Source organism: Ptychodera flava, chromosome 5 (assembly GCF_041260155.1).
Source record: "Ptychodera flava strain L36383 chromosome 5, AS_Pfla_20210202, whole genome shotgun sequence".
Classification (NCBI taxonomy): domain Eukaryota; kingdom Metazoa; phylum Hemichordata; class Enteropneusta; family Ptychoderidae; genus Ptychodera; species Ptychodera flava.
Window position 1 is genome coordinate 32,732,849 of NC_091932.1, and position 19,916 is coordinate 32,752,764.

Sequence of the window (19,916 nt, forward strand, 5' to 3'; positions counted from 1 at the left end):
TTCTGCAGCCATATTGGATCCTATCGCAAGCTTAATTGATACATGCATATGTATGCCATTGTGCTTTGCCTTTTTGCCAAGTTTGAACCAAATCCAAGGATGTTTGAGTTATGGTTCAAAGACATGAAAAAATCGCAAAAAAATGGCCGCCTGTCGGCCATATTGGATCATATCACGAAGTAAATTGGTGTTCATATGAAGGCATAATGTTTTGCTTTTGTGCCAAATTTGAACAGAATCGGTTCAAGGATGTCTGAGTTATGGTTCAAAGACATGAAAAATCGCAACAAAATGGCCGCCTCACGCCCATATTGGATCGTATCACAATATAATTCAACATGCATATGTAGGACATAGTGTTATGCCTTTGTGTCAAGTTTGAACAGAATCGGTTCAAGGATCTTTGAGTTATGGTTCAAAGACACGAAAAATCGCAAACAAAATGGCCGCCTCGTGGCCATATTAGATTGTATCACAAAATAAGTTGACATGCATATGTAAGCCATAGTGTTATACCTTTGTGGCAAGTTTGAACAGAATCTGTTCAAGGATGTCTGAGTTATGGTCCAAAGACATGAAAAATCGCAACAAAATGGCCGCCACACGCCCATATTGAAACATATCGCGAAATAATTTGACATGGATATGAAAGCCATAGTGTTATGCCTTTGTGCCAAGTTTGAGCAGAATGTGCTCAAGAATGTCTGAGTTATGGTCCAAAGACATGAAAAATCGCAACAAAATGGCTGCCACGCGCCCATATTGAAACATATCGCGAAATAATTTGACATGGATATGAAAGCCATAGTGTTATGCCTTTGTGCCAAGTTTGAGCAGAATGTGCTCAAGGATGTCTGAGTTATGGTCCAAAGACATGAAAAATCACAATAAAATGGCCGCCTCGCGCCCATATTTGATCGTATCACAAAATAAATCGACGTGCATCTGTAGGTCATAGTGATATGCCTTTGTGCCAAGTTTGAACAAAATCAGTTAAGCAGTGTCTGAGAAACTGTTGATGACGGACGGACGGACGGACGGACGGACGGACACACGGACGGGACCCAATCTATAAGTCCCCGCCGGACTCGTCCGCGGGGACTAAAAACTACTGCAACAAAACATTTGTCACATGTATCTATTTTTGTGTCATAGGCGTTATGGTTAAAGGTTATGCTCATGGCAACTAATGTGTTTATGCCAGTTTTGTTCATAACAGACCAGTGTATCAACAGTTTGCTTTAATTACAAAATGCAATTTCAGCCATATGGGACCTGAAACACTTCCTTTCCTCTCCTTTTGTCAAATGATTTTCACAACTATGTATGACAAACAAACAATAATTTTGGGCAAAATATGCAAGACAGGGAAAAAACAACTATTCCTGTCAACTTGATTATTTATAGAAGGTAGAATTTGTCTTCTTTTTTTTGTGCTATGGCGATGTCCAATTTTTGAATATTAACGTATCAGGTACCATGAAATGAGAGCACTATATAACCAATGTTGATAGGATGGTTTAATTGTATTGTTTGTTTCATTTCTCACTATTGAATCTTGCCAGGCAATACTTTTCCAATTTCATTTGTGTTTACATTTGCATGTTTTCAATGGTTGGTTTGTAATTAGTCTTGCTGCTCAGGGATTTCACTGCCTGTCATTCTATCTGAGTAGGAAGTCGGACAGTAGACTGTGTATTTATTCAAGACAGTCGTTGACAAGGCACATCAACTTCGCCCGCCGAGGGTGTTTACTAAGGCAGGGACCCTCCCTTGAACCATTGTCTTAACATTTTCAGATCTACACACTCAAGATTTTACTCTTGAAGCCTGTTATTCACAAAATTCACCCTTGGCCCTTGTGATCAATGATATATGTTTGTCAAAATATAGAAAAAAGGTGAGAAAGACAATTTTAACTTTAATTATCGACCAATAAAAACCCCAACTTTTACAAAAACAGCTTTCAAATTAGCAAAAAAACTATTTTTTTTTTGCATTACAGGAATCACATTTCCTTCAGTCCATTAGCCTGTATTCAAATATTTGTAAAATCAATACAAAATGTGGAGTGAGGCCTAGTATTTTATTTTTTTGAATATAAAAAAATGGAATTTTGGCCAATTTTGATAATTTGCCATTTGGCCTCCTCAACGACGACTGCAGTACGCCAACCTAAGCAAAGCCACTATATAATACTTGAAAATTGAGACACAAATAATTTTCCTTGCTTTCACTGTAAATCAAGAAAATACTGCACTTGTTGTCACTAGGACTGGTTTGGGGTATAGTAACTGTATTGTTCAGTTTGCTCTTCGGTGATAGCCCTTATGTTTTATTAAAGGCCAATTATTAAACGATTTCAGGAAGAAGTGCTTTAAAATACCTGTACAATATAAAAATTAATTCAGTAAAACACTCTAAAACACCTGAGTACTAGTACACTTTCAAAACATCACCCTTAATCATGTTCACAGTGCGGTAATTAAGGTGGACTGAGCCTCAGGCATAGATATTCAAACTCTCAAATTGTTCCGGTCTACCACTCATGGATGCTTATTTTAACCCTTTCACCGCAATGGTTTGGCCTAAACCCATTGTTGTTAATGGTGACTGTGGACCTGTTTACAGGGAATCAGGGGTGAACAGGTTAAAGTTTTTGGAATTAGAAAAATTTTCACTGTCTTTGGTTTTGGAAAATCGAAAATTTCATTTTGAAATTCAAATATGTGTAAATGTTAGATAATTTGTTTCTCAGTCCAAAACTTTGCACGGTGACCCCTGATTTTTATTCTTTGCTTGGTTATAGAATGGCTGAAGGTTTTATTGAGGACAGTTTGAGCAAAAGTGGAAGTTTTTCACTTTTGAGGCGTGCACTACATTAATTCACTATCCAGTCAGGAATCTTCGGCTGTTCATCTTTTTTTGAGAGAGAGTTTTCGACATAATAACATTAACATTTCAGGGAGTGACTCCTCCAATGCTCTTCCCGATCAGAAATGATAAAAACTTGACAATGTCAACACAAACACCATAACTTTTACCGCTTGAAAATTGGCCACTAAAAGAAGAGATTCACAGGTGGACGTCATTATTTTTTCACTTCTTTATGGAAACATGTATTTAAAAAAACATGGAAAATTTGAAATTTCATCACTGCAAATAACACAGAGTAATAATGGATTCTGGTATTAACAGGATTGCATTTTTGTAAAAATTTTTGCTTTATATAAATTATAAATTTATAAATTATTCAAATTTAATTTACTAATAACATAAAACACTGTCTACATGCCAGTGAAATTGATAATCTGAAATGGCAAGAGTGGTTTCATTGCATCTGGAACGTAAAATGTAACATTAATTATTTACAAACATGAAACATGGGTAATCACTCAGATTAGTTTGGGTTCCGGTTCATTGACAAGTCTGTTGACAGAGTGGACTGTCTGTTTACGGAGGAATATTAATTCATGATGGCACCTGATTGCATTTATGTACAAAGTGTAGAAAATTGATCAAAATGTTACACATGACCAAATCTGAGTCATCGCCCCATGTGAAAAACAAATTAATTTTTGTTTTCATCAAAAAGGGCCTTCAAGCATTTGAGGTATGCCATATTTTTTAAGTTTACAACTGCACTAAAAAAATGCAAAAAAGCAGACAGAAACTTGATAAGGTACATATTTAAGAAATTACAGGTAGTGACATTATCATTATCAACAAAAAATCAACTGAAAAACTGGCAAATTGTGCATCGAATACCACACACAGCTATATCAGTTGCTATTGACAAAAAGGCTTACTTGCTTCCGACAAAATTCAAAGCACATTTCACATATTGAAACAGCATGCAACACCTGTGAATAATCTAGTACCGGTATGTCTGAACGCATAACAACAGAAGGAATTCTTTCGTGATCGGTTATCTGGCTTCCAATACACCGATACCTTCATTCAGATTAATATTTTGTAATTTACATTGACCTATTATGAAGTGGTCTGGCCACTTCAAGACACAAGTCTGGAACGACTGAATATTTGTATAGAAACATTTCATCGATGAGAAATGCCAAAGGTATATGTAATTTGGACAAATGCCTTCAGTTCTGCACCAGTGTTCATCATTGTAGTGAGCAATCAGATTCCTTGACGTGTTTCTGGTTCCCATCATGACACAGATGTTACCATGGTGTCATTTATGTCAGTCATGTAGGTGTAATTCCAAAAGTCTTGTCGAAAATTTAAGAAATTTTTTTATCACATATTAATGATAACATTTTGGATTAAACCCTATTGCTATTGCATTGTAATTTTTACAAGTGCATTATCAGATCTACAAGGATAATATCAGACTGATCAGAACATATTTTCAAGGTAGCAAATAAAATTTTAATGGAGCCCAAAATGAACACCACAGTTTTAGTCGTTTCCAGCATTGTTGAAAACCTTTCCTAAAGTAAAATATGTGAAAGTTTACACAATTTTCAGCGTATAGACAACTTTCAGTCTCAGTCAGTTACAGAGAACAATTAGGCATTGATGCATTACATAGCCATATATGGCAACGGCACCTGAGGAGTATTTTAAAGCAATTCTTTTATGCCTGCAAGCGTGACAAACACCGACTTTCATCAGCAATTTGCACAGCACAGTAAGCTTCAAATGAAGAAGAATGATGGGTCAGCGAAACCTTTACAACACATTGCTAATGTGGACATTTTCTGTTTAAGCATTCAAGTCAGGGAGAAAATGTAAGCTATTTAAGTAATTTACGGCAGAAAAATCTTTTCTTCTTTCAGAGGCTTTTCTTTCTAAATTGCTTTCATTACGATTTGCTTTGGCTGGTTGGGCTAACACCATAGGGGTTTGAAACCTGCTGGCACAAGTTTTTTTCAAATGTGCCATTTAATGGTTATGACAGGTGAGACTAACCTGGAATGCAAATATCCAACAACAGTTTACTGCCCTCATGGAGTGTCATTATACATAACTTGCACTGTAGAACACCTATTCTTTGATTACAAGCTTCTGCACAACATCTCTAGATTTCTCTGAGCCTAGGAGTTAGTATCTAAGTTTCAGCATATGGAGATATATACACAGAGGTACACTGTATTATATGTGCAATATTTAATAATTATACATGATTATTCTGTGGCCTCTCTTGTTCTTTAGTCTCTGTTTCTGAGTATTTGCTTTGGTCTGACCCATTATGGCTTCTATGTTGGTGGAAGGATGGTGATCAGGTTAAGGTAGCTCAAGCCTCAAAATTGAAATACTGAAACTTTTCCTCAAACTTTCCTCAAGCAAACTTTCAACCATTCTCATTCAAAATCAAGAATAAAATTCAGGGGACACCGTGTACTAGAGAAACAAATTATTTGATATTTAACGATATTTGAAATTCGAAATCATCACTATCCCTGTGTTATCTCTAGGGGGGATTCTGGATTTTTACAAAACTAAGCCTATGAGAATTTTATTTTACTCGTATGCTACATGTTGTACGCCAAAAGAATATTACAAATATCTGTCCCTGAGGCTCATTCTTGGAAGGTTGAGAAATGGGGATCATGAGACTTTATGTTTCACCTTCAATTTCTTGTCGTATAATTACTTGAAAGTTTTACCATACAACTGGCACAGGGAGACAGATGACAAACACCAAAGTTGCCAAACTGAGACTCTCTGAGCTTTTCACACCGTTTTATGCCCAAATTCATTACTTTCTAAACAATGAAATACAAAATAAATATGAACACAATGCCAGAAGATCAGGCTACAAAGTGGTTTTTTTGGGTCATTGCTAAAACTCAATGAAATTTGACATTTACACATACAGACGTAGTTTACATAAGCTCCTGTCAGTGGGTGAATTTGACGGCATAGACGGGCGACTAATCCTTATCAAGAGTTGTTATTTGTTGCCAAAGTACTGTATTTACTGCTGTCAACATGAACCAAGACAACATCAAAACAGTCAGCACAGCTTGGACTCTGATCTCCTGGCTTCCGGTGATTCAAAACTGTGATTCTGGCAGAATGAAAGAATTTATTGCTTGGAAGTCCTCTCACATCTTGTCTTGCTCCTTTATTTTTAAAGAACGTATCAATTGCATTGGAATAAGACACGAGAAATTATTGCAAAACATTATGTCACTGGATTTCCAAGCAACAAACGTTACAATATGAATGAAATGAAATAAATATTACACAGCACAGTGAACACTATTCTGTCTTGAAAAACAAAAACTGTGAAAATTTATTTGACAAAAGTGAATATCTGTCAAATTTTGCTTATTTTTTTCAAATCAATGCACAGAATACAAATTTCTGCATCATTTCTATTCTGTACATTGTAGTGATTTAAAACATGCAAAAAGTGAAAACAAATAGTCCTTCTATCTGTGGCAATACTTGTTGGGAACTTGATTAAAATTCTGCATGAACATTTGGAAGTTTGTCAAAACACATTCAAGAGGAAGGGTACACTTCAGAGAATAAGATGAAAGATAACATTAACATGTAAATTGAAAATTTGCTGACAAAAAATGGTGTTTAATAAAAATGTATACAGTACAAAATGTTAACAAAGTCTACGGTCTACCCTGGCTACCAGCATGCTAATTTCATTGCCACCTTTCTATTTTGCAGGTACTACAGGGTGTATTAAAACAAAAGCATTAAGTTGTAGTGTTAATCAATAAAGTGACATTAACATGGTGGTACCTGCAATTGTATTTTTAGAAATTTCTATGTACCATCTTTGTGTTGGCAACAATGCAGCCAGGGCATTGATCCCTGAAGCCAAAACTACTCATCATGTTTAGTAATAATCATCAGGGTCCAGTAAGATCTCTCCTCTAGAAATTTTCAAACAATGCTGTGTAGAACATGACTAGCATGAATGGCAAGGATATCTCCAAAACTGTATGGTGAAATTGTCTGGACCAGCCTGTGACACCAAGTAGGTCCCTTCCTACACGTACCTCCATGGTCACACATACGACTGAAAGGCTTTTTAATGACGATGGTAAACAGCAACTAATAAGCAAATTTTTTTACACCAAATAACCATCCATTGCATGCTTTACCCAACATGCAAAGAACTTAAAATATGGTGACCCACCTGAGCATGAAACCATTATTATCATGCGCTGTCATTAAAATTTGATACCATACAAAGTGTACAAATCACAGTGTGTGTACTAAAAAAATTATACAAATATACAATAAATATTAAAAACTAAATATAAATGTTTCTGAAGCATTTTGAAATGAGGACAATGTCAATACTCTATGATTTGTGTAAGAATGTCTTCATAAATTTCCAGAAATCATTTTCACGAATTGAATTACAGTATAGTTCTATTCGTGATTGATTGAACCAGGTCGTGACTGGAGAATTTTTTACCTGAAGAGGCGTTTTGTGCACCTGTAATTCGTACAATACCTGACAACGGTACCATAAACGTAGAGGTGGTTGTAAAGTTATGGTTACTCAGTGCAACCTTCCCTTGGGGGTTGTAAAAGGTCGTTCACTCCTCTTTCAGGTTACTCTATCTGCATTCGAGGATTGCCACTTTCACTGTTTCAGTTTACTCCTAATTTTGTTTAATCACGGATGGCGACAGAAGAAAATTTATCGACTCAATCGAAAAATGTTCAAGCTTTACCCAACTTCACGACACAAACACGTTATCACCTAGCGTGTGGCAACTGCCGGCATCTTTTATTTATTCAAATAAACATTAGTTCACGCGGCGCCGTCGACGTCCCGCTTGTGACGGGTTAGACGCGCGATCCGCAAAACAATCGCTGTTGAATTTTACAACGCAAATGTGCAACCTTCGTTTTTGTTGAATATATGGTGAGCTTTGGTCACTATTTCTTACAAGAAGAAATATTCCTCTGTTCTGGAGAGTAATATGCGCCAATGGAATGGACGGGGCCGGCTGCACAAACATGGTTTTCTGACAGCAGCGTCGGCCAAGAAGAGGGGTGACACACAGGTGAAAATACAAGCACACACAATCGACAAACCCTCGAAAAACTTACCCTACGTCGACGTGCGACATCCTGACTTTCGGACACAGACACCAAACAAAACTAAGGTAACAAAATACAGGTTACAAAGGGATGGGGTGGTCTTTAGCCTGGTTCTCCACTTGTTTTCACTCCATTGGACTGCTACTCTGGCAGTGTGCCTCCACGGCAAATCAACAGATCTGCGTAACCAGGGAAGTCACGTGACTTTTAATGTCGCGGGCTATCGAACAGCGCGCTAGGTAGCCATAAAGATCTTACTTGACCACTTATGTTAGTCTTAATTGATGCTTTGAGGTGCGCCCTCATATGGCGTATCTCGCTTCTTCAGCAAGCTGTAAACTAGAGTCCTACGCTACTGTTCCGACCCCGAGTTCTGATCAACAGTGGGAATTTTTCAAAGAAAAATTCTCAAAAACTGAATATATTTACGCGATAGTATTCTGTTTAGAATATTCAGTTTGGGGAATCTTACAAAAATCATCCTGTAGAGAGAGAGAGTTGACGAATGAATACCTACACAAGAAACTGCATACAGATGTATACGAACTGTGTGAGGGTGGAGAATTTGGTAGAAAGATTGATGGTGGGAAGGTGGGGAACAGGCAGAGCCCTGAGAAAATGTAATGGATACTGGCAATGAAAGCACCTGTGAATTATACTTATAGGAAATTGTTTTGCATCGACTAGGGATGGAAAAGCTGTTGCAAGGCAAGGGTAGCAAGTTCATATGGCAAAAGTGGCCTTCAGTGTTTCCGCAAGCAACATGGTCGTGTATGCTTTATCAGAAAGTTATTTGTTTGTATTTATGTTATTTACAGAAGATACCAAGTTAGACTGAAAGGCAAAGCTTCCTTAGGGCCCCTGTTAAACATTTACCAGAGGACAAACCACAAAATCAGTAAAAACAAACATGAAAACAACTGGTAACAAAACTGAAACACAAGAGTATGAAAATTGTTAATAACTTACTTGCTGCTCAAATAAGTAGTTCAAAGACCTATTAGCTACCAGGCATTAGCTTAATCTCTATGCATCTTTAACCCTTTGAGTTGCTAAGTCAAGTTTGTCTTTATAAAATATCATACAGACAATTTTTTTTCAGATCAAAACAATAATTTTCAAATATTTGCCTGAACTTTGATCAAAAATTGTAGCCAATGAAAAGGTGTGTCTGTTTGATCCACAATTATAAACAAACACTAGGAAAATTCATAAAACTTCGTAACATGTTGCACTAAAATAATATCAGTGGGAAAAATTGCCGCACTCAAAAGTGGTTAGTACTAAAAAAATACCATCTAATCTTTGGAGACATATTTTGGATTCTCGTTGTTAAGCCAGGTTGTCTTTGAAAATGTCACTATTCAAATCCTTGGTGATGGACTGGTCCATTAAATTCACATGCTGACATTTGAGTTGCGACTGGGTGTGTTAATGAGTTTCATGAAAGGGAAATGGTCGTCGGAACTGCGCATGTACAACTTTCTTGTTTACAAACAATGTATTTCATGCACTATATATAGATGCATCATGTCAAAATAGCTGCAATATTTAAATTTTACGATGTACATTAAGAAAAACATGTTTTAACTTTCATCAATCACCAACGTAGCTTGGCTACAGTGTTTATATCAATCGTAGGGGTCCGTAGCGACCTTTGAGCGCTGTTCCGATGACCACCACCTTTTAAATAAAGGAGAGTGAATCCTACAGTAGAATATGCCTAGTTTTTTTTTCAGACACTCCAATATTTACAATACTTTGCTGGTCTACTGCTTGTGTGGACTCGTTTTGAAGCATCCATGGCATGCAGAAAGTTTTGACAATCTTGTTTTTGTGAAACACAATATTAAATTTGGTAAAGTAAGCTATACTCCCACAGACAAATATGACATAATACGGTAGTCTAGAAATCTTTTGAAGGGTGCCTTTGGTAGAATGCACATTGGGGACAGATATTTGGATTGGGAACTTTTACGATACTTCCTTTGGTCTACAACGGGGGGGGGGGGGGGGGGGGGGGGGGGGGGGGGGGGGGGCTCATTGAGTAAAAGTTTCAGCGGCCTTTTTTTGTGAAAAAAAATTATTGTTACCCATTGACATAACAAGGGATGGTGGCTATTTTGAATTTTATGTATCGTTACATATTGGATAATTTGTTTCTCTAGTGCCAAATGTTGCATGGTAACCCCTTGATTTCTATTCTTTGCTTTCAAAAGGGAATGGTTTGAAGTCTCCTTAAAGGTATACAGTCACCTGTAATCTAAATATGCCCATATATGGTCAAAGGGGCATTCCTGATATTACAAAAATGTCCATGTGAGGGCGCTGTTTTTAAAAAGTGGCCACCCACTTAAATTCTGTGATGGTTAGATTTTCTCTTTCCATGGTAACTGTGGCAAAATTGGAACAGGTGACAGTATACCCTTAAGAAATTTTGAGCAAAATTTTCAGTCTTGCAACAATTTCGAGGGGCTGTACTACCTTAGTTTACTAGATCAGAGACCAGTACTCAGTGGGTAACACCTGTTATTATAGTTGGCACATACAGAAATGAATCCAAATATCAAAGGCACAGTAAAAATTTTATTTCATATGCACAATAGATTCAGGCCAATACACAACACAGCATTTGACAAAGAAATGCCAAATCAGTCAAAACTACAACTGTTTTGATGTTTTTTCATGGAACATAATATATTCTTTCACTTGTACTTACGTGTGTATACAGAGTATATATCTATGCTATGTCTCTCAAGAAAAGCTGCGCATTTTAAATGTTTTTGCCAAATATGTTTTTGAATGCATACAAAAGAGATAAGATATAGGCTTGCTGCTCTGTGTAAGTTACATTCTTTTTTGAAAAGAAATCAAGGTTTCTGCATTAGATGCCTCTGTTTTCTAAATCTTTGACTTTGTAGATACGGACTAGCCAGTGCTCAGTTGTGTAGGCTTCTTCCAAGACATCCAACTCAAAGTCTTTGTTTCCAATCTCTGCATTGCGGACTCGATCATAACCAGTTGGCTTGCCTGCAACACAAATATAAATGCAATCATACTGATTGGTATCCCAACTTGGTCTGCTATCTAACTACATACAACAATAACTTCAACTTTTTCATCATACCTATACCACTTGAACACTTCTTTTTATAACACATTTTTTCCTCTGATACCTCCTGTAAAAATTTTCACAAATTTTTGCCAAGACTATGGGCCCTGTACCAGAAGCTTGAGAAAATACGCGTTGAATGGGCTAAACCCAGAATTTGAACGGACCATGGTACAAACAAAATCACATGCAGAAACATAGCTAGAACTACATGTATTACTATTACATGCCTCGTATATCGAACGTCGCGCGCTCCATAGGATTCAATGGTAACTCGCCGATGACGTCGCGGGCTGCATCATAGTCATCACTGGACTGAAAGTGAACCGGAACTATTTTCAACTTGAAAATTTTCGACGTTAAAAGTCTTGAAATTGCATGTTTTGCACAGAAAATCCGGTTTTTGGAAATTTCGCATAAAAATATTGATAAACCGCATAACAGTAATTTAAATATATCAATGCACCATTCGATGAAGAAAATCGCTCTATTTTAACCGTTTTTTTCGTCTAAAATGAAAATAAAGCATTTGACTATAATTTGCCAATAAACGTAAATATTTTTGGTGCAAACTGAGTAAGAGAGGCATGTAATAAAAATATTATAGCCCAAACAAGGGACTATGTACCCTCGGGGCAGGAGGACATTTGCCCTCTTACGTCGGGCAAATGGTCACCTACCCTAGGGCCCACATAGTCCCAGTTTGGGCTATATATATTACTGTGTGTGCATTTATCCACACATTTATTTGTTTGTACAACTACATGTATTCACTGACACTTTCCATGGATGACTGTAGTAGTCAGAGTGTTACATTTGACTTTGAAAAGGTCCACTGTTCACAATTAGCCTTATACCGATATACTCAACAAACTTGCTGTTCAAACGATTCAATGCCTATCAGATTCAATGCCTATCAGAAATCTTTATAGAGATGTTTTTGAACTTTGAACTTTTCTGTACTTGGAATTTGTAACACTTTTGCACTGGATAAAGTATTCAACAAATTAATTTTGGCAGACAGTGATGTACGATCAGATCATTTCAAAATCGATTTCTGCAAAATGTACCAATCTATATGATCAGTTTTCAATGGATGACATGGAAACTGAAAGAGGTAATTGACTGGCTTTACTGTAGTGAGGTTAAAAATTGGACCAAATCACGGACAGTGAAGTCTATTGGAACAGAGTGTACCTCACATTTATAATCGGATGAAACCCAGTGATTTAGGCTAGATTCCTGACACTAAAGATGTTAGGTTGAGTTATTTTGGTTTGAAGGTTCTTTGGCAGGGAGAAGCTTGTTGAACAATTTACTTAGTGTAAGAAGTGCAGTTTAATACTTTAGTGTCATTCCTTTTTCATGACAAAGTTTTCTTGTTCTTGAAGTACTAAATACTTTCAATGATTTTAAACAGAATGGTAGTATGAATAGGGTGATTGTATTTCATGTAAACTACCTAGAGATACCTGCTAATGAACAGCAACAAACATCGAAAGTGGATGGTGCAATAAAGCTTGCAAATGACAGCAAAGAGGGGGCTTATCTTGAGCATATCTGTTGCTGTTGTTATAAGATGTCCAAATGTTTAACAAAACAGTGTCAAATAATGTCGAAATCATTTCTGTACATTTTTTAAATACTTTCTGGTTTGGTTTGTTAGTGTTGAATGCTGACATGCAAAACTCAGAAAGGACACCGACTTATTTCTTCAGTTGTTTTACAATAAGAAATGAAGTTAACTCCATATTATCAACCCCAGGACTTTAAAAAATTGCGAGAGAAGAGTTGATTTTCACACAATTGACCAAACCTGTGGCAATGGTACCTACCTTGTTCAGTGTAGACTTGACCAAATCTGTAGTAGCACATCTTGTACATGAGGCAGTTCAGCAGAGTTGAAGAGCCCTCTCTGTCGACTCTGAATTCACCTGCTGGTGTGTAGTAGTCGTGTTCATGAATGTGACTGCCCCTGTCTGTGCTGCCACCAATACGTACCATCCAAAGGAACTTATTGATATCTGAAAACAACATCATGCAAATATCAAATATGTTCTGAGTGAATGAATGAATGGTGTGGTTGAGTGGAATTCAGTGGTAAACTACCTCTGAGCAAAAGACATACCCTGTGTTTTCCCTAGGGTGTAAATATAAAGTAACTTCAGTTTATAGGGTCTAAATTGATAGGAAAAGCGTCTATTGCAACTTCATTCACTTGGGAAGAGAATGTAGTTTATGGGATCCATAAGGGGACTGCCAATCGATTTGGTTCTGTCTCTGATATACTCTGGACTTCTCCAATGTTTATTTCCAAAAGCCAAGGGAAATATCATCTCTAACATGAGTCATTGGAACAATTGTGTGTTTTCTGAACTTACCATCAGATGAATATCCTGTTAATCCACCGAAGATTACCAGGACATAATCCACATCCAGCTCACGCATAATCTCATAGGCCTTGTCTTCAGTTGATGCCATGGCCTATAGAGCAAACAAGACATTGATTAATGTACTATTTACCACATCAATGCATGTATCTATCCTCTCACCCAATTTCCAGAATTTTGAAGTGACCAAACTACGGTAATTTTTCTGGAATATTTGTCAATGATTGCATTACAATCTTCCACTATGTGTCCACTGTATTTGACAGTTTTTGACAAAAGAAAAGATTTTTGAAAACTTTGTAGGGAATACTACTGATTTTTCAAGGATTTTTCACAACTTTCTACCAACCATTTGAAATTCAAAGGCTATCAGGAAGAGTAAAACCATGCGACTACTTGACTAACCTGTCCAACCCTGGATATATGCGTATTGTTCCATGTATTATTATCCACTAATATTGTCCGGTTTGCCATTGCTGTTATCTGATATCCGTAATCCCACCATGACATGATCTTGGCGTCTTCATCAGTGTTGTGGCGTAACCAGTAGTAGGCCTCACGGAAATCATCAAAGATAATGCGTCCTCCATCTCCGGCACGGGCTGAGAGCACAATGGAAGGTGAGGAATAGGCTTCAGAGGTGACCCACGTGCAGTGGAATGTATAGGTCATCAAAAACAGGGAAAGCATGAGGAGCACGACTGTGGCGACTTCATTTCGGATCGGATAAGTGGCGTCCGCTTTCTTGGATTTCTTGTCAGGTTTGGATAGATCTAAGTTCTTCATGTAAGATGTGAGGACTGAGGAGACTCCAATACCAGATAGAATACACATGACTGGAGCCAATACCAACATCAGACGTACCATGACACCCTAAAATGTCAAACATAACATACAGTGTAACCTGTGGTTTCGCTTCCAAAATTTCCAATTTTACACTGCCATACTGAATTCAATACCATATATGGCTTCTGTTTTGATTTTCTTTTGTGAAATGAAGCTGGTTGAATGACACTTCTCCAGGGTTTTCTCTCGACTGTGCAATTGCGCATTTCGAGCCATTTTCTGCCCTGTAGAAAGTTACTGACAGCGCGAAAATCGCACACAAAACACAGCAAGCAAATGTGTCCGTAATGATGGTGACCAAAGCGCATCGTGTAGTGACCTGTGAATTTAGGTTTTTCTGCCCCTAAAATGTCAAGTCTGCCCCTAATTTTGATGAATGGGGTAGAAATTGCCCCTTCAGTGAACATGCAGAGTAAACACTACTTCTCTTGAAACAAATTGAGCAGTTTTCTTATACTAATACAACAGATTGAAAACTTTAGTATCTCTTTATGTGGTGATGCATGATTAAGTGTAAAGTGTTTATAACTTGAACTATTGGTGTATCTATGTACATTGTGAGACGAGACCAGACTACGTTATGAAATGTTATTAACGTTAGATTTGGACTGAATGAAACAGTTCACTGAACAAGTAAACTGGTTGGTGAATTACTGTTGATTGGGTGACCATAATCAATGCTATCCGGGACCAAAATGCCGGACAGCTAGCTAAAGTCGAGACAACCAAAGTAACTGATTGTGGAAAAGCAAAAAGTATTACTTGTGATCTCATCTAAGAACATCAGTTGGACTAAAAGTTATCTTTCAAAATGCGGTCTAACTCCATTGCATTTTATATCAGTCCACAGAACACAAGGATTACATAGTGACAGGGTTGCGATGCTGGAAAATGAATGGACATTATTAACTCACCGAGAAGTACAGACTTGTTATACCATACATGATGATGAAGATATTTGCATCTGTCAGCTTTGCAAAACAGTAGTACATACCAACTGTAAAGTAAAATGAATAAGAGTTCATCTAGTTACAGAAACAAGGTTGGTACCGTTCTCTCACAAGGGCTTACACAATCATTTCATAGCTTTGTGGCACAGCGGGTTTATTTTTGTAAGGTTTATACACAGATCAAGTCTGATCCTCCTTTGCTTCCTTGATAACAAATACATAATTTACAACTTTGACTTGCATTCATGGGAAACACTACAGGAATCTTATTCCTCTGACTGGTACATACTGACAACACATCAGCCTTTCTAACATAAGAGAAAGTGGAATGTTCTACAGTTTAGTGGGCGATTATTTAACCTTTTCACCACCATGGTTTGGCCCAGACCAGTTTACAGGGAATTTGGGGTGAACAGGTTAAATTTTCCACTAAACGTAAGAGATGAGAACTGGGACAATCTGGACTGCTGGATTGGGTGATTGGCATACCCAACGTACATACAAGGTACAGAGTTAGTTTACAAGCAGTGATTGAAAACTTAAAAAGTGCAAGTCATGATGTTAACCTTTCCTATGCTGGGCCTGTCACCTGCCACCTAGCCAAGTCAGTAAAAAGGGCTATTGAGCTATAAAGTACTTTCACCTACCTAACGTCTCATATGCAAGAATGTATTATACTTGTGTTCTGTTTGGCAGTTTGTGCCACCTATCAATGGTTTTCTGACTATTGGCCGGCTACTACAAGAGACATCACTGACTTTTATCGACTCCGCAAGATTAGGATGAATGAAAATCATTAACGGGAAACACTTACTCTTTTCCCAGTAGGAATACTTGCAGAGCCTTACCTGGGAACATAAACACCAGCATCTGCAAGTCAAAGTAGAATGAACTCCATGTTGTCGGCTGATGTTCAGATACAGAGGCAATGATAGGAATATTGTTCTTAGCATAGGATGGATCCAACAGGGAATAGAAACGGCCAGTCCATGGTGAGATTTCTGACAATGGGTTAAGGTAAACTGTTTTGAAGAATGCAAAAAAATAATGTGACACACATACATTTCCTGATATACAAACAGCTTTTTATATTTAAATATTCCACTAAATGATCTTTGCAGGTTTGTACAAATTGAACAACAATGCCAGACAGCTGAAATCTACTTCTTGTGAATAAAACTGAATAATTAACAGATAAATGAACACATTTGAGAGATAAAACACATGGCTGGTGAGAATACTGGAAAGACAGATGTCTTCAAAATGCTTTCAAGGGACAATGAAGAAAATGGGCCAAATCTTCCTTCACATGAGGTATGCTTAGCGGGCCCTCCCATGGCTTTGTGAAGCTACTGGACCCTCTGGAACTGCATTTATTTTTTGGACTTGATCTCTGTAGGCCACGTGATCATTAGTCTTGCCTGCTTTCTGCTGATTGGTTGCGGATTCTCCTTTAAAAAGAGATAAATGCATGCAATACAGCCATCTGAACACAAGGTAACATGTAAACTTAGGGCCTATCTATATCTCGTCTGATATAATTTTCGACTTTGTCACTGTTTTAACTTTACCGGCTGAAATTCTAACTTAGGTCAAATATTGCTACTCTGTGTATGTCTGCTTCTAGATTTTCAGAAAGGATACTTCCGGTTGCAGTCAGAACAGCTCCAACAGCAAGGACTGTGACGGCAGAGATCAAGGTCAAAGTGCGGAAGAGAATATCAAAGTATTCCCTGGAAAGACGAGATCTCACATAGTCGATGAATGAATGGATCTGACACAGTCCAAACACACCAAGGGCCTGTAAAAAATAGAAACAATGAAAGTTGCTTGTATTTGAGAAAGAGAACTTGTGTGTTGTGAAGTTTGTGGCTGATAAGTACCCCATGATTTCCCTGTCACTTCAGATGCATCAGTCTGTTTGAATTTACCTGAAATATTAATAGAGAACAAAACATTTGACCCGTGATGTAAATGTGCCTCAGTGCATCTACAGTTCAACAAACTACTTCTAAGCCTGCTTTGGATAACTGGTATTTTCTCACAACCGTTCAGGAATCTCCCGTGTGCTTTAGACAGTTGGCCACGTCCTTCACAAACCAATTATATCATCCCTGCTGCAAAATCATACTGCAAAATCCTCTATATTCGTGGTTGCATGACTGAATTTTAAAATTTCTGTTGCCTTGTGAAATCTTTACTACACCTGAACTAATCTATCCTATGTTTTGCATTTACAAAGACTGGCATAAAGGTGAAGCCATTTGCATTTAGGGCTTGACAATGTTGCTAAGCAAACTTGGAAATTGGAAATTTACAAAATTTTACTGCACTGTGTTTATTGGTTTGGTTCAAACTCACTCTCTTAAACAGCCTAGTGCTGACATCAGAGCAACACGTACAAAATGATTATAAAAGTTACTTCAGAAAAGCACTGAGGGCAGAAAACTTACAGCCATGTGTTCACTGGACTGTATTGGCTGGAATCCCACAAAGGAGATTTGCATAGACAGGATGGTACCCAGGCAGTACACAGTACAGTATGCAACATAGATACGGTGAGAGAACCGACCAACAATCATCAAAGCAAGTACATGAAGTGGAATCAAGTTGATCAGGAACACGTAGCCTCCCCATGATGATACCTGTATGACGAAAAAATAGGAAATTCCAGTCAGAAGTCCATCCTTCAACAAAAGTATAGAAGTCTTACATGTAAATATTTTTACAAACACAGAATGAATCATCAATGTATATTTTTCCTCTGCCAAGTAGATTTACAAGTTGCACCTGGGTTTGGTATGTAGTCATAATAACTCATACAAGCAGAATTGGCTGTTTCTGTTTTTGAAGCAAAATATTTTTCTTTCCATTATACACATTGTTAGCTTCTTCATGCTGTGCCGAATTTCACAATACTACTCAAAACTCAGACATTTTGATTCCTTGAAACATATGTTACAGTATTTTAGGAAGAACACATCAAAACAACTGGCTGCAATGACATAAATATTTTGTTACAATATTGATCTGTCTACTTGTGAATATGTTTATGTGATTTGGAGAAAAGCAACTTTTATCCTACATACCATGTAAAAGTAAGCCAAGGCGCACATTGTGGCCCAGAAGACAGATCCAGTCTTCACAGCTTTGATCCAGAGAGTGTATGTCAGCAACATACAGAAGATAGCAATACCTTCATTATCATAGGATCCAGCCACTGAACGGGAGATGTAACCTGGTACAATGGCAATCATGCATGCTGCAACTAAACCAGCTCCAGCATCCTGTTGGTAAACGAACAGTGTCAATATTTTGACATTTAGGACATGATCAAAAGATGCAATTTGGAGATGGAGGGGTTTTGTCCAAGATAGTCTCTAATCTGAGAAAAGTGGTTGATTATGTGAGCTCATAATTCTAATCAAGTTATTATTGACCAGTTAGCACTCATACCCCAATCCTGGTCTTTTTGGATACCTTATAACCTGTAGTTTTGTATTATTCCTTGTTTCAAAGATTAAACAGTCTTCTGGGAATTGTGACAGATACATTATTTAGAAATGTAACTCTTTTCAAAAAGTAAATGTTTGTGTCAGCTACATTACTTAACTTCACTGGCGAATAAGATCAACTGACAGAGGAGCTAAATGAAAATATAATCACAATATGCCTGGAATTTTTTTTTTTTATATATCACAATATGCTTTGAATATTTTGATGGTATCTGTGATGAACTCAAACAATCTGACCTAAAGCTTACAGCACTACTGTTGTAATAATTCATGAAACAGTACAAAATTGTATTGACAAAATTGATTGCCTTGTTCTATGTACAATCTCTACAACTTTATGTCCACAAGTTTTTGTGTGTGCATGATTTAGGCCCTCTCACAGCTAATCAACGGCTACACTAACTCAGACCATACAAGCGCCCTCAACAGTTTAGCAAGCACAGCTAAGCTCAGAGAGCCATTTGCTACAAGATAGCTCAGCTGGTAAGTGTGCCTCACTTGCTTGGAAGACAGCTGAAGGAACTTCATGGTACAAGATCAGAGCCAAGCAGCAGGTGAGGGACTATGAGAGAGTCTTGGCATGACTAGTTCCTTACCTTGAGTTCTTTGGTGAAGTGGTAAGTGACCAGAGTGGTCAAGGATGAGAACAGGGGTGCCAGGAAGACACACACATTACGGATATCAATGGTGATGTTGAAGAAATGAAGCACATGGTACAGGGAAGCTGATGTCACCATCAAACCTAGCACACAAAGAAATAAAGAAGTCAGTGAATGTGTGTTTCTGTATGTTGAAGGGGTTGGAATCTCCCTTGTCATATGCAATATGTTGAGTTGCTCAGGTTGACTGTCATTGCATAAGTTGTGCTTTACAGGGTCTCACTTGTTATGAGAAAGACTGCAGAACCTGGTAGCAAGAGGATAGAGCCTCTTATTGAGTACTTACCCTTTCACCACCATGGTTTGGTCCAAACCCATTGTTATCAATGGTGATTGTGGACCTGTATACAGGGTATTTGGGAGTGAACAGGTTTAAACAATCATTGAAA

The 19,916-nt window shown here is 37.6% G+C and overlaps 2 protein-coding genes across 8 annotated transcripts in view; both read right to left on the minus strand.

The window, feature by feature from the left end:
- LOC139133537 (glutamate-rich protein 3-like) overlaps positions 1–8,239 on the minus strand; it is a 43,720-nt gene extending 35,481 nt beyond the window's left edge. For both annotated transcript variants that reach the window (XM_070700201.1, XM_070700200.1), the window contains exon 1: positions 8,065–8,239. In XM_070700201.1, the coding sequence (XP_070556302.1) occupies positions 8,065–8,084 (20 nt within the window). In that variant the 5' untranslated portion in view covers positions 8,085–8,239. The remainder of the gene's footprint in view (positions 1–8,064) is intronic.
- A 2,382-nt stretch (positions 8,240–10,621) lies between these two features.
- The window catches only part of LOC139133540 (dolichyl-diphosphooligosaccharide--protein glycosyltransferase subunit STT3A), a 58,578-nt gene continuing 49,283 nt past the window's right edge, over positions 10,622–19,916 (minus strand). For all 6 annotated transcript variants that reach the window (XM_070700210.1, XM_070700207.1, XM_070700206.1 and 3 more), the window contains 10 exons: positions 19,465–19,610; positions 18,443–18,640; positions 17,807–17,998; positions 16,998–17,154; positions 16,202–16,354; positions 15,318–15,400; positions 13,963–14,430; positions 13,549–13,651; positions 13,003–13,191; positions 10,622–11,085 (listed from right to left, as the gene is read on the minus strand). In XM_070700210.1, the coding sequence (XP_070556311.1) occupies positions 10,940–11,085; positions 13,003–13,191; positions 13,549–13,651; positions 13,963–14,430; positions 15,318–15,400; positions 16,202–16,354; positions 16,998–17,154; positions 17,807–17,998; positions 18,443–18,640; positions 19,465–19,610 (1,835 nt within the window). In that variant the 3' untranslated portion in view covers positions 10,622–10,939. The remainder of the gene's footprint in view (positions 11,086–13,002; positions 13,192–13,548; positions 13,652–13,962; positions 14,431–15,317; positions 15,401–16,201; positions 16,355–16,997; positions 17,155–17,806; positions 17,999–18,442; positions 18,641–19,464; positions 19,611–19,916) is intronic.